This window comes from Salminus brasiliensis, chromosome 9, assembly GCF_030463535.1.
Source record: "Salminus brasiliensis chromosome 9, fSalBra1.hap2, whole genome shotgun sequence".
NCBI lineage: Eukaryota > Metazoa > Chordata > Actinopteri > Characiformes > Bryconidae > Salminus > Salminus brasiliensis.
This window is the reverse complement of record NC_132886.1, coordinates 12,455,568-12,470,244: the sequence shown is the minus strand read 5'-3', so window position 1 is coordinate 12,470,244 and position 14,677 is coordinate 12,455,568. Positions and strand designations below refer to the sequence as shown.

General features: G+C 41.9%; 1 protein-coding gene across 1 annotated transcript; it reads right to left on the bottom strand.

Moving 5' to 3' along the window:
- Positions 1-46: 46 nt before the first annotated feature.
- On the bottom strand, positions 47-14,677 carry pygmb (phosphorylase, glycogen, muscle b). Its single transcript, XM_072687438.1, has 20 exons — positions 14,279-14,677; positions 12,849-12,950; positions 11,736-11,814; positions 11,505-11,608; positions 10,832-10,963; positions 9,939-10,050; positions 9,412-9,494; positions 9,138-9,281; positions 8,681-8,773; positions 7,276-7,422; positions 6,262-6,425; positions 5,885-5,999; positions 5,696-5,797; positions 4,838-4,985; positions 4,106-4,164; positions 3,802-3,943; positions 2,997-3,204; positions 2,540-2,674; positions 2,236-2,302; positions 47-1,515 (listed from the first exon to the last, which is right to left on the bottom strand). Exons 1-20 carry the CDS (start codon positions 14,519-14,521, stop codon positions 1,366-1,368), a joined length of 2,529 nt encoding a protein of 842 aa, XP_072543539.1. The 5' UTR covers positions 14,522-14,677; the 3' UTR covers positions 47-1,365.

Genomic DNA, 14,677 nt, shown 5'->3' with positions numbered 1-14,677 from the left:
CTCCTTACTATATATATATATACATTAAAGACCAGGAGGCAGTAGGTATGTGTAATATGGATATATATTTATATATTTAAATCTTTATTTATTAATTCATTGGTTTTCAACTATAGCAGTCAGACTGTGTCGTGGAACCGGTCAGCAACCACACACACAGATAAGTAACATTCAAAGAGCAGATCTGAGGGACAACCATTGAGGCCTACAACCATATTTAGCATAACTCTCTTTACTAGTCTGTTCTTTATCATACAGTTTAACTACAGTCAAAAAGGAGATACAGTGTATAACACTACACACTCCAGTGGTAACACTTCTCTACTTACGCTTTAAGCAACCTTTGCAGTAGTCCTATGTTTGCTATAACTCGGCTGGGAGTGCAGTAGACTATGGGAGGGAGGGGGGAAGCAGATTAATAGGCCGTGCACTGGGTGTGCATGACGATCTGGACCACGGTTTTAAAATCATTCCAATGACTCAGGAGAATCAGGAAGGATGGGAGGAAGTTGCTGATAAAGATCAACAAGCTCGCTCACATGCGCACACAGATAAACACACACGCGAACATGCATGCTTACACACACTAAGGCAGCTTCAGTAATTGGTGTAATGAGGTGTAGGAGAGAAGGCAGTATATCAGGACAGATATGGAAAGTGGAAAGACACCACAGGATGATACTGTTTGTCACATCAATACTCGTGTCTAAACCAGGGAATATGACTGGCTGTGTGATACGTTTCTAAAAAGTCTGTAAAAAATGAAATGTTGAGCAGAAACATGTTGGAACAAACAACAAAGTGAGTCCATGTCTTTAACAGTCATCCATGTGGACGGATATGAGTGGCTGATAGAGTAAACCTTCAGTGCTAAACCTCAGTACGTCACAGTGTAGAAGTATGAGTATGCGCATGTCAGTTCTTCATAACTGGCCTACTTTCCGTGCCTTTGTTTTTGACAGGAAGACATGAGTACCATTACAACACAGCGCACCACGCTAAACAACTGGCTTTCTATCTATACCTTAGCGTGTGGGTAAAACTGTTGGTAAAGGAGGGGGTTTGGTTCATCTTTTTAGATGAGTTTGCTTCATTAGGGCTGTACCAGTTAGCATGAGCAAAAAGCGCCATTCTCACACACACACAGACACACATATATATGTTTAAACACGTAACAGAGAGCGCAACATTAATTCTGAGTGAACCAGGTGGTGTGAGGTACCTTGGCTGCCCCCTAGGGGGACAGTTCTTACACAATCAAACACTGACAGAACCACCAATGACCAACACATCTTCACAATGGAGAAATGAACTGGATGTGAGAATGGCTCCAGCATAAGGAGCTCCTGCATGCTGGCTAGCTGCTTAGCGAGGGTCGTCTGGGGCGCCGATCTTCTCCAAGCTGGGCTCCACACCCCAGATCTCACGGGCATACTGGGAAATGGTACGGTCACTTGAGAACTTGCCACATCCAGCAATGTTGTGGATCACCATCTTGGTCCATTCCTTTGAATTCTGTTGGGAGAACATCAACAACAATGAGATCAGCTTCATAAACAGATTGTTGAATTTTTTATTTTTATCATAGTTAGATTTTTATATTCAGTGAAATATAAACCTTGTAACCATTGACTGCCCAAGACAACTCCCCTAACAAGCTTAGCCTCTAGCATCAAACTCAGCCCCAAGCACAAAGTCAGCTTCAAACATAGTCTCAGCACCAGCCTCAACCTCAAGTTAAGTATCAAGCCTCAGCCTTAAACACAAACTCAGCCTTAAATTCAACCCCAAGCTTAGCCTCAGATTCAAACTCAGACTAAATCTCAACCTCAGCCTTAACTTCAAGCTCAAGTCTTAAACTCAGTCCCAGCCTATAAGATTAGCCTCAAGCCTCAAACACAAACTCCTGCCTAATGCTTAGCCCCAAACAAATGCTTAACCTTAAGCTCGGCCTCAAGATCAGCTTCAGTTCCAGCCTCGAGCTCAGCCTTAACCTCAAGCTTCATCCCGTGTTCAACCTTCCTAAACCTCATGTTCAGCTTAAACCTTGAACTTAGGTTTAGCCTCAAGTTCAAGCTCAAGCTCAGACTCAAACTTGAGCAAACAGTTTTTCAGCTGTTTTCTCACTGTGGTTTTAACAACTATAAAAACAAGCTTAAAACTGAACTTCAAACCCCAGAAAATGAAAAGGCAATGGATGTGTTTTGGGATAGGTAAGCTATAGGCCAGGTGTACCTTGTAGAGAGCGCTGACTTTGTCCTGGCATTTGATGTAGTCCTCATAATCAGCAAACACTTTGAATCTGCAAAAGAGAATCACAAAAAAAACATTGCAGTTACAGATCTCAGAATAATAATGATAATGGTAATGAGAGTTTCTAAGTGCTTTGAGGGAAAATGAGGTCAGTGGAGAGAAAATGAAAGACAATGTGAAGGACAAGGAAACTGAAAAGGGGTCATCTGTGTAAAATAGAGACTGTGGGACAAACAGGAACAATGTATAATTAATAGCTTCCTGCCTAAGGGGGACTGCTTCTGACCTGTCGTGATTCATTAGCATGTTGACAACGTCCTTGAAGAGGTCTGGCTGGCTGGGGCTGAAGAATCCTCCAGAAATCTGATCAATGGCTTGCTTCAGCTCTGGTATACGATTGTAGTATTCAACAGCATCGTACCTGAAAAGAGGATTGTTTACACAACGGCCCACGTCCTTCAAATTGGAATTAGAAATGTCACTTAAGCCAACTAGCCTTGCTATCAAACTATTAAAACAAATGTGCTGTAATCATACATAGGGCTAAAATCTATTTAGGGACATCCATAAAGCCTCTACAGTACATGTATACAGGGTATATTTATGACAGTGTTTATTAAACATAAAAAAAAATTCTACATGCAATATCACTAAAGACTCTTATTTGTGGGAAATATCTTGAATGTTTAAGATAGCTAGGTTCATAAAGTACAGCTTAACCGTGTTCCTGTTTTTTTATTTACCCTTTCTTATCCAAGGCCTCAACATCCTCCACTCTCATGCCAAAGATGAAGAGGTTCTCCTCTCCAGCCTCTTCTGCCATCTCCACGTTGGCTCCATCCATGGTGCCAATTGTCAGAGCGCCATTCAGCATGAACTTCATATTTCCTGTTCCAGACGCTTCTGTCCCAGCTGTGGAGATCTGCTCCGAAAGGTCAGCCGCCGGGATGGCTATAGAAAGTGGAAAGAGACAGAAAAGAGCAAATGATGGAATATAAAACTTTCAAAAAGCAAAAGACGTGACTTGATGCATCGTCTCAATGGATCTCACAGACAGCCAAAGCAAATCAAACGCCTCGTGGGTGTTCCTAGGCTTAAGTGAAGTGACCAAATGAAATGGCCCAAATCTACTAGGGGTAACTAGGGGTTAAATACATTAACATTGCATTAAGTTAAAAAGGTGCACGTATTTGTCACTGTACAGTGTACACTGTACAGCGAAATGTGTCCTCCGCATTTAACCCATCTGGTAGTGAACACACACTCACACACACACACGTGGTAGGGGCAGTGACACACACCCAGAGCGGTGGGCAGCCAACTCCAGCGCCCAGGGAGCAGAGAGGGTAAAGGGCCTTGCTCAAGGGCCCAACAGTGGCAGCTTGCCGAGCCCAGGAATCGAACCCACAACACTGTTATCGATATCCCGGCGCTCTAACCGCTGAGCCACCACTGCCACTGTTATACGACACTGATTCAACAGCAATGGTACAGTATGTGGTCCTTTCACACTTAGCCACTAGATTATTTTATTTTAAGGTTCCACACCTTTCTCAGCCAGTGTAACCCGGTAGTTCTCCAAGAAGATGACTTTAAGGCGGTCTCCCACTACTGGGTCATTGTTCACCACCTCTCCAATTGCTGTGATGAGTCTGATAATCATCTTGGCCATGTGGTATCCAGGGGCAGCCTAAGGCAATAACCAGCAAATTAATGAAGACCAAGATATTAGAAAATAGAGAATGGAAAGTGTCTCTATTCAAACACACATTTTTGGAGAAAAATAGTAAAATTCATATTAGTGTAAAATGATGAAGATGCCAGATTTCCAGACAATTGTGATAACACTCACCTTTCCTCCGATCATGACTGTCCTGGGTGTCCAGGCTTTGTTGGGCTCCTTCTTGATACCTGTGTACAGAAATGCACAATAGGAGGACTCTGAAGGACTATGGGCTGGTTTGGCTCTGAAGACAATTTTAGGCTAATATTTCCAAATGATCATCCAGTATCTGGTTTGGCTAAACAGTGCTTTATTAACACCTTAAATTCTTAAATTATGTAGGCCTATACTTCACTCTCATAATTACATGAATGCCACAATTAGCATTAGTTTTACAAACCCTATAGGACAACCCTGTGGGACACCAGACAATGAGCTAAATGGTTAGGAAATAATGAAATAACAAATGAATAATAAACCTAGGATTTCAATTCTGTTCTGGGAGTCAGGAAGCAAACCAGTGTATCTCCATTTTTTAAAAAAAGGACAATTGCACTGCATTAATGGTACTACATATAACTCCATATCTTTGAGAATTGGATTTTTTGGAGTAATTAACTTTCTGAACCAACTTAACCATTCTGAACTAATCTGAACTAGAAACAAAACGAGCAAACTGAGCAGGAGCACACAGCCGAAAGTGCAGAAATGTGCAATTAAGTTTGTGTTTGGTATTATCATGAGGCTGGTGTTTAAACTGAGCCAGATTACACAGACACAGTGTTTTACGAAGAGGTGTGTTAGATACTGCAATTACAGTTGCACAGGCTGTAGTTAAAAGCTTTATGAGATGATAATTACGGTTGTAAAAGGTGATGATGTGCAGGCAATTCAGCAGCTGCCTCTTGTACTCGTGGATCCTCTTCACTTGAATGTCAAACATGGAGTTGGGGTTGATTTTGACCTTGTAATGCTCCTCCAGATGCACAGCAAACTTCATCTTATTCTCCTGTGCAATTATAAACAGAAACAGATTAGTACACTAGTAGTAGTATGAAGTATTATACATCTAAGAAAAAAATAAATGCACTGAGTTGTAGACAATGACAAAAAGTAACACAACTTTTACACCCTGTGCAAATTCACAGGTCTCAAATAATTAGCAGAACACTAGACAACTGTGCAAAAACATTAGGAAGATTTTTGATGTGTCCAGAATGATAGAAGGTTTAAGGCAACTGAGAAATCAGTGCAAGATCAATACAGAAACTTCCAGAATGCCTCATATTTCAAAACAAGTGATCAAATATTAGGTCCTAAGTCAAGTCTTAAGTCAAGCATTATATACACTTTTGAATGGATTCTTCTGAATTAATATAGTAATAAAAATCCCTCCTCAACTGGCTCTTATCTCAATTTTCTGCTTTTAATAATACTGGTATACAATAGCTTGAAAACTAGAACACCAATATATTAGACCTAGGACATGACATAAGAATCCCTTTTCCTCAATAAAGCACAATTAGATAACTTATATTCTCATTTCTCTGCAAATTTCACATTTGTTGATAACTGTGATTGTGACAAGAGAGCAGAAACAGATTAACATGCTCAGCATGCCTCTTGATGTAACCCCTGATGTAGGTAATATTTCAACCGGACAGATAGCATCTGGTATCACTAAATGATTAATCAATGACGGATAAATCTCCTCCTCACCTGTTTGATCTTGGCAACATCTCGGATGAAGGCATCATCATCCACAAACTTCAAGAGTTTCTTCAGCTGATCCAGATCACGCATGTAGTCCTCACCAATCCTCTAATGCATTAGGAAAATGACAGGAAAGCCTCTTTTAGAAACCGCTTGTCTGCATCCACCAACCTCTAACATCTCAGTTTCACTCACCTCAGCAATGACCTCAGCTAGGCCAGGGTTGCACATGACCAGCCAGCGGCGGGGGGTGATGCCATTGGTCTTGTTCTGGAACTTCTGGGGATCCACGTCATAAAAGTCCTTAAAACTAGAGACAATGCAACCAAAGAAATGTCAGAACCAGGGCTTGCTAGAACATAGTATATGTAGGATATGTGCATTAGCTGTAGAGCTACCAGTGAAATAAGCTACATTTATATGTCAGTGACATTGGCAGATTTCAGCTGATGCTGTGTACGCACTAGCGATCAGGCAGGAGGTCAGATCTGCAATGTATCTCCCTAATTAACTGTCCAGTTTAGCTGCTACAGCTGTCACTGTGTGCAGCACATGGCTCTTACTGCTCTTACACTGTGTTTTTGATAATGTCCGAGTGTATATGGGCCACTCCGTTCACAGCATGAGAGCCGACGATGCAGAGGTGAGCCATATTGATCTTCTTCTGCCCTCCTTCCTCGATCAGAGACATGCGCCTCAAACGGTCATGATCACCAGGGTACAGAGAGGAGATGCGCTGAGAGAGGGAACACAGAGGGGAAGGGTCAGAGACACGAGACACAGAGAGAGAGAAGCTTACGTTACATTTACATTTAAGGCATTTAGCAGAGCTTTCTAATCAAGAGCGGCTTACAAAGGTGCCCCACTGTTCACTTGGCTAGGATCCAAAAGATACCTCTAAGCTCAGACGCTACTAAATACAAAAGTCAGTATGGAGACCACAATACCCTGCACTACACTTTGCCCAAGTACTCTTGGAAGAGGTGGGTCTTAAGTAAGCGTGGTTCATTCCACCAATTCGGTGCCGGGACAGAAAACAGCCTGGATGCTTGTCCTCCGTGGATCTTAAAGTATGGTGATTCAAGCCAAGCCATACTTGAAGCTGTACCTGAGTTACATGGCTGAACTTAAACACTACTAAAGTAAACAGCTGCATGACTGCAAGGATAGACAGTCTCTCATATCTCATTATTTTATTGGTACTTCTTCTCTGGATTTTCAAACCGTTGCTAACGTCACTGGACAGTTTAACACACTAGAAGAACACCAACTGTCCAATTCTGTTACATCAGCTAACAGATGGCCCAGATGGCATCCTGTAGAGTGATGGGGGAGGGGGAAGGACCATCCTACCCACCCAAATAGAGCAAGGCCAATTATGCCCTTTTAGACTCATGGCCACAGATAGTTGTGATCTCCCAACCTTAGGGTCAGTGCTTAGACAGCTGTGATACTCTGAAGCATTACTAGTACATTTTAATCACAATACACTTAAATATTGATGATAATCGTTTTGTATTGATAAAGCCTAGGGAAAATAGTAGGGGAATGCAGAAGTAAATCATAGCGACAATCATTTTTCTAACCTCAAGGTGACGTCGGTTGACCTCATAGATTATCTCCAGGTGGCGGGGCAGGAGGTTCTGGAACAGGTCAACGGGCCAGCGCTCCAGAGCCTCTGGCAGCACTGTGTGGTTAGTGTAGGCACAGGTACGCACTGTGATGTCCCATGCCTGCAGAAGAGAAGAAGATAAATTTCATTTAATTGACCTGAATTATTCACAACAAATTAAGAATAAAGAAATACTATATATCAGCATTTTAACCCTTTTAAGCATGAACCATAACATAATTACCAGAAAAGTCAAATTCTCTTTATCCGACCTAAACTTGCTATCCGATGAGCAATTATAAAAAATAAAAAAAATAAATTATATATATATATATATATATATATATATATATATATATATATATATATATATATATACAGCCATATATAGCTTTGATTTTGTGTAATATTTCATTAGGCATTTATTGCACATAGCATGTTTTTAAAACATATAGAACATATAGAAGTATTTAACCTCTTATACTCCACATTGCTTTTAAAATTAAACTTAGACAATTGAGTGTTTTTCATGGATAATCCACCAGGAGGCAGAAAACATTTACCTGGTTGTATTATATTTTAATGTAATTCTTATTTATTTAATGTATTACATAATACTGTTATTTAAGGTCATTTAGGATCATTAATTATTTATTAATGACACTGATGTTGCCGAGGTTTCAACAGCTCAAATATACATCAAATATGATACACTTGGCTTTAAAGGATTAAGTGAGACATTCCCTTTCTATCCAAAGTGTGGGGACAGCATGCTTTTCTTTAAAATCTGAATGTTTTTCCATTCGTTTTTTTATAAATATGAAAATATGTATCCACATTTTTGTCAGTTTTTAGTTTTCTCAATCATTTGAACCCTGTAGCTGTGTCAATAATTCTGGATGAACAGACCAATAGAAATGCTCTAAATTACTTGGAATAAACTCTTATTTTACATTGACTTCCATTCAAAGTTAAGAACATTGTGCTTTCTCCTGTAAAGTCACCATTTTGGAGTGTTTCATTGGACAGAGACGATACTAACAATCTTTTGGCCCCAAAGGAGGTTTAGACAGCTAAAAGTGGCACTGCAACAAGGGGATAACAGGCATGTGTTAGGTCAATAGTGACATTTGACAACACTCAAACTCTTTCTCATTCTTAAGCGATGTTGGCTGGCACAGTTTAGCTGGTGCAGCGAAGCTGGGGACCCGATGCTTTCCTCTGAGCGTGTCGGAAGTTTATCAATGCCGTATCAGTGGCAGTTCGAAAAGAGGCGGTGGCTGGCTTTGCATGTATGGGAGGAGACGTGTTTATCCTTTACCCTCCCAGTATTGGGAGCACTGCGAGCAACAAACAGGTGTGTTAACTGGTCGACAAACCTTTTCCCAGGTCAGTTTCTCCTCATCCATCAGAATCCTCATCAGCTCTGGGATGGCCATGGCCGGGTGTGTGTCATTCAGCTGGATAGCCACCTGGACAACATCATGGGAGACAGGGGGAAATGACAGGTCTTAGCATCTTACACAGGCAATGAACTGACTGAACTGATTAGAAGAATTATTATACAGAATTAAAGTGTGAACACTTATGTTAAGCTCAGCAGGACAAATTTCCATTGGATACCTGCTCACTTCTAAGCTATTTTCGCATCTCCCCTTTCAATCATAACACATTTGCGGATCTGCAGGTGCTGTTCATTAGCAAAACAGAAATCCTAGCATGTTAGAAATGTAGGGGAACTACATTTGATCATGAACTTCCTCTGATCAGACCGCAGAAGCTGAGCAGTACTGACGTCTGAGAAAGGCTGCCTTTTTTTCCCACTGCATGTCTCACCTTGTCAGGTAATTTGCTCAGGTCCATGCGTACCACCTCTGTCGAACCGAACTTAGAGGCTTTGAAGCGGCGGATAATGTCTTGAAGAGTAGCAGCCACCACAAAGTACTCCTGCTTCAGACGCAGCTCCTTCCCCTCAAAGAACTGCCAAACACACACACACAGTTAGCAGCCGTAGGGGCACCATTTACCCACAAGTGCCAATGGCTATGAGCTATTGATGATGTGAATTGTTGGAAGATTTGATATTGATTTGACTTGAAGCTGTACTCACATTGTCATTGGGGTAGAGCACGCGAGAAATATTCTCAGCCAGATTTCTGTCCAACACAGCCTGGATGTAGCCACCAACATTAACTGTGAAGTACAGTGCAAGTGTGTGTGTGTGTGGGGGAAAGGCCAGCAATTGTATCCCAGAATTCAGCTGTACCCTTCACGCCTCTAGACTACTCATTTTAGGGGCTAGCATCTAGCACAAGTTGTCACAAATCTACTGTCACATCAAAACCTTGGTTTACATTTTTGCATTGTTTACTTTTTGACATACTTTCAGTTGTTCTTTGCATTGTGTCAAAATTTCATGATGAATGGACCAATAGAAATGCTCCAAAATGACTTGGAATACAATCTTTTTACATTGACTTCCATTCTCTTATAAAGCCGCCATTTCAGAGACATATGCATGACAGCGATATGTAAATTCTAATTTGTTTAATATAATATAATTCAGTTCCTAATGATATTAGATGCATAACAGCAAACATTCCTCAGTCTAGTAAGTATTACTGACAAAGCACTCACAGTCTTTGAGGTTGAATTCACAGGGGGCCTTTGCAGACCACAGTCTCATGGTGTTCACAATGTTGTTCCTGTATCCAGGCACCGGGGTATCATATGGCAAAGCTAACACCACCTGCTCAATCAAAGGGGTCAAGCTTTAGAAACAAACAGTTTCTTCTTTCATATTAAAACTTGATCCAGTGCTGCCTTATACAGCTGAGACTCACAGAGTACCTTTATAATGCTTTATAATAACTGAGAGACACTCATATTACACACTTTGATTAGAACGCAATAATAGACATAAAACCATGCAACAGACTGTAGTATAGTCCTGTACAAGGTCTGCCGTTTGTATAATTCACCTTGTAACGACACCCTAATTATTTGCTACTGTTTTGTTATCTTCTCTTTATCCCTCATTAATCAAATTAAGCACAAACAGCCATCTGTGCAAATACACTGTATTGACAAAAGTATTGGGACACTTGCTCCTTCACTGTTTATTCTGAAATAAAGGTTATTAAAAAAGAGTTTATCCTGCTTTTGTTGGAGTAACTGTCTCTATCATCCAGGGGAGGATCTCTACTAGATTCTGGAGCATTGCTGTGAGGATTTGATTGCATTCAGCAACAAGAGCGTTAGTGAGGTCAGGATGTTGGACGATCGCCACCCCGCCTCATTGTTCCCAACTCCTTAACGCATCCCAAAAGAATTTAATGGAGCACCATCCATCATTCCAGAGAACACAGCTCCACTGCTCCACAACTCAATGCTGGGGGGGCTTTATACCCCATGCATGCAAATACTCAAAAAGGACAAAAGTATTGAGACACCTCCTCATTAACTGTGCATAAACTCTGCATTCTGCATTCAAAACTCTGAACTTGCTTTATTGTTTTTTATGTCATTACCTGTGTGTCCACCCATTTCACTCCATCAGGGTGGTGCTCCACACGACCATAGAAGTGCACAGGGCGCATGTACTCAGGGCGAGCCTTCTCCCATGGGTTGCCATAACGCAGCCAATCATCTGCCTCCTCAACCTGTCAGACATTATCAGTGTCACTGCAATGGGGCACTTTGGTGTTGTACTATAGCTGAGGTCAAAGTAAAGTAATGACAAACAGACTTAAGACGTGGTTAAAGCAGCATTATTTGAAAATTAGATATTTATTACTCCTACAGACATGGAACTCTCACTTTGAGCTAAGGACATGCATTTTAAATGCTGAGAGATACAGAACCAGCTGTAACGTAGTGCAGTTTCTGGTTTGTTGAGCTTGGAGTGGCAAAGATAGCAGTGTCATGCTCCCTAATACAAGTCAAAGGAGCATTCACATGATTTGGAAGCTGTTATTTTAAGGTAAAAATGCTACAAATGCTGCGTTAACCCTTAGTGTCTGTTGTCACTTATGTTCACTCCATGTATTCCATTTGATTTAATTAATTTCATTCAATGTTATTCTTTTAAACTAGTACTTTTCAATACTACAACCCTTGATGCTCAAGTGCATAGTTAGTCTTATGTACATGTCTTGCTTTTTGTTTTATTAGATATTCATAACAGACCAAAAGTTCCCTTACCTGCCAACCGTTAACAATTTTCTGGTTGAAGATTCCGAACTCATACCGGATGCCGTAGCCATAGGCTGCCAGGCCAAGAGATGCCATCGAGTCAAGGAAGCAGGCTATTAACAGATAATGCAGGATGGATAAGGGGTATTAAAGGAAACACCAGGCAACCCAAACACCCAAGACAACACTCTCACATGCTGATAATAAAAATGATCAAATATGTACAGTGTTAAATCTGACCTGCCAAGCGGCCCAGGCCCCCATTGCCCAGTCCAGCATCCTCCTCAATGTCCTGCAGCTCCTCCATATCCAAACCCAGCTAAAGAAAATGAAAGTGTTACGCAGATGAAAAACATCAAGACACAGTTTCTCCTTTTCTTACAAAAGGTTACTCAAGTTTTTTAATGAAAGCTCTGGTCCTATGTTGGGTTATACTACTTTAACAAGTTAAAGAACCCGATTTCAGTAGAACCTTTTAACAGGTGACATAGGTATAAGGTAGGCAGGCCTACCAATTTCATAGTGCAACTGTAGAGGTTTAATTATGCAGTGAAGGTTTCAGCTATTCAGGTTCAGGAAAAACAGGTGGCTACAGTATGCAAATCATGACTTGGCTGAACAGATGACCACATGGACAAATGGGCAGGTAAGATTAGCTCCAACAGTCTTTTCTGTGATATTTCAGCCATGATATTTTAGCTGTGATATTTCAGCTGTGATATTTCGGCTGTGATATTTCAGCCGTGATATTTTAGCTGTGATATTTCAGCCATGATATTTTAGCTGTGATATTTCAGCTGTGATGTTTCAGCCGTGATATTTTAGCTATGATATTTCAGCTGTGATATTTCAGCCGTGATATTTTAGCCGTGATATTTCAGCCGTGATATTTCAGCTGGGATATTTCAGCCGTGATATTTTAGCCGTGATATTTCAGCCGTGATATTTCAGCTGTGATATTTCAGCCGTGATATTTTAGCTATGATATTTCAGCTGTGATATTTCAGCTGTGATATTTTAGCCGTGATATTTCAGCCGTGATATTTCAGCTGTGATATTTCAGACGTGATATTTTAGCTGATATTTCAGCTGTGATATTTCAGCTGTGATATTTCAGCCGTGATATTTCAGACGTGATATTTTAGCTGTGATATTTTAGCTGATATTTCAGCTGTGATATTTCAGCTGATATTTTAGCTGTGATATTTTAGCCGTGATATTTCGGCTGTGATATTTCAGGCGTGATATTTTAGCTGTGATATTTCAGCTGATATTTCAGCTGTGATATTTTAGCAGTGATATTTCAGCTGATATTTTAGCTGTGATATTTTTAGCGATCAGTGCATCCCTCACCTGGTACGTGGCCTCATCACAGGCGTTCTCCAGAGCCAAATTCACCATGGTGTTCTGCAGAGTGCGGCCCATGTAGAACTCCAGGGAGAGGTAGTACACACGCTGTAGACAGGTGGAGACAGAGAGTCAAATGTCTGTTTCCAGAGGTCATACTCATACTCAGGTCTGCTGCAGTGAAAAGACACATCCAGTGAACAGGTTCATAGTAACATTGGCTCGGACAAGAGCCACATTGTTCTGGCAGGAGCAGCCAACAGTAACCTGATGCACATACAGAGCGGTTCATGTTGCCATGCAGAGCTTTGTGAGTAACACAAAGTGGATCTGGTCACCCTTAGGACCTTAGAGCAAAGCTAATGACCCCACAATGTCAACTAAAGCCTGGTCTCTCCAGTTCAACATGCTATATCCACTCACAGTCAGAATTACTTCACAGCAATACTTTTCATAGATTGTAAAAGGCAGGAACGAAGCAGGATGTAGGAACAAAAGTGTGTGTGAGTATGTGTATGCATGTGCGACCTGGCATTTGTGCCTGGGTATATATAGCTGCATTGGCGATCTCTCTAAAAAGGTTAGGCCATCTGTGAGGATGCCAACCATTCATCCTGAGTGGCAACACACTCAAAACACATCAGCAACACTACAACACAGACTACAGCAGACACAGCTCTAATAGGCTTTGCGTTTCCTCGGGGAGAAGCCACTTTCTAAATCCAATTATATCTGTAAACTTGGAGACCTACCATCAGACACAATGTGGGCTTTGAAATGAGTGCGAATTGCTCTTAACACACTGCATCTCCATTTTTGTCATTTTCGACTTTTTTTTACATCAATTTTTCTTTTTTCTAAATTTCAAGAATGGCCCAATAGAAAAGCCCCAGTTTGACTTTTTCCACTGAAAGTAGGAAGGTATTCTGCTTTCCTGCAAAGCTGCCAATTTATACACAACCCATTCAGCCCTACTGTTATGTAACCCATCCCACTAAATAAGGCCTGCAGTTTCCAGATGGGCTCCCTGCGCTTCGTGTCCAACCCTGCAGAGACTCTGGAGGTGCGTTCAGCACCACCATCGCTTCGTTACGCGCTCAGCTCTCAGCCAAACTGCTGTCTAGCGTTTTGCAGGAGGAATGCACGAATGTCAGCTCCTGCCATCATGACATTGTGTTTATGTAACAGGCTTGCAGAGCTATCCCAAGTGGCCTCAGACGTCACACTGACATTTTGCACCCTCATAGACAGCTACAGTCGACGCAGCGCTATTTTACTACACGACACTCCGAGCACGCACGCACACACACACTCACACACACACACACACACACACACACACACACTGCGCCACAGTAAAGTCATTAGACATCTTGTTGCGCTGTCCCCTCCCCCTGTCCCCGTTAGATGTGTACGTGCAGCAGCTGAGCTCGTACTTTGGGGTCCGTCTCGTAGTAGTGTTGCTGCGTCCTGATCCATCTGCCCACCAAGTGGTCGCGGACAGTGTGCGCCAGGGCGAAGTAGTAGTCTCGCTTCGTGGCCACATTGCGGTCCTTCACCAGGGTGAAATGCAGGTGACGGTTGAAATTGGTCTTGAGGTCGGCGACGTTTTCCACCCCGGCGAGGCCGCGCACCGAGATCTGCTTCCTCTTCTCCTGGTCCGTCAGGGGTTTCGGCATGGTGGCGCTGGACAGGAGCTTCGGCCTGTTTGGGGTCTTTTTTTTCTTGTATGTCGGACAGCCGCGGCGCTCGGAGGATGCCGGACTACGTGACACAGAGGACGTCTGAGGCAGATGCAGAACCGTCCCACCACCCGTTTTCCGGAAGGCCACGCC

Excerpts from the sequence above, each read along its gene's own strand:
- pygmb (XM_072687438.1), bottom strand. The coding sequence starts at position 14,521 with ATGCCGAAACCCCTGACGGACCAGGAGAAGAGGAAGCAGATCTCGGTG. Across the intron at positions 11,815-12,848 it reads GTGATGAGGCCACGTACCAG|CTGGGTTTGGATATGGAGGA; the intron begins GTGAGGGATGCA and ends CATTTTCTTTAG. Across the intron at positions 5,798-5,884 it reads TAGCTGAGGTCATTGCTGAG|AGGATTGGTGAGGACTACAT; the intron begins GTGAGTGAAACT and ends CTAATGCATTAG.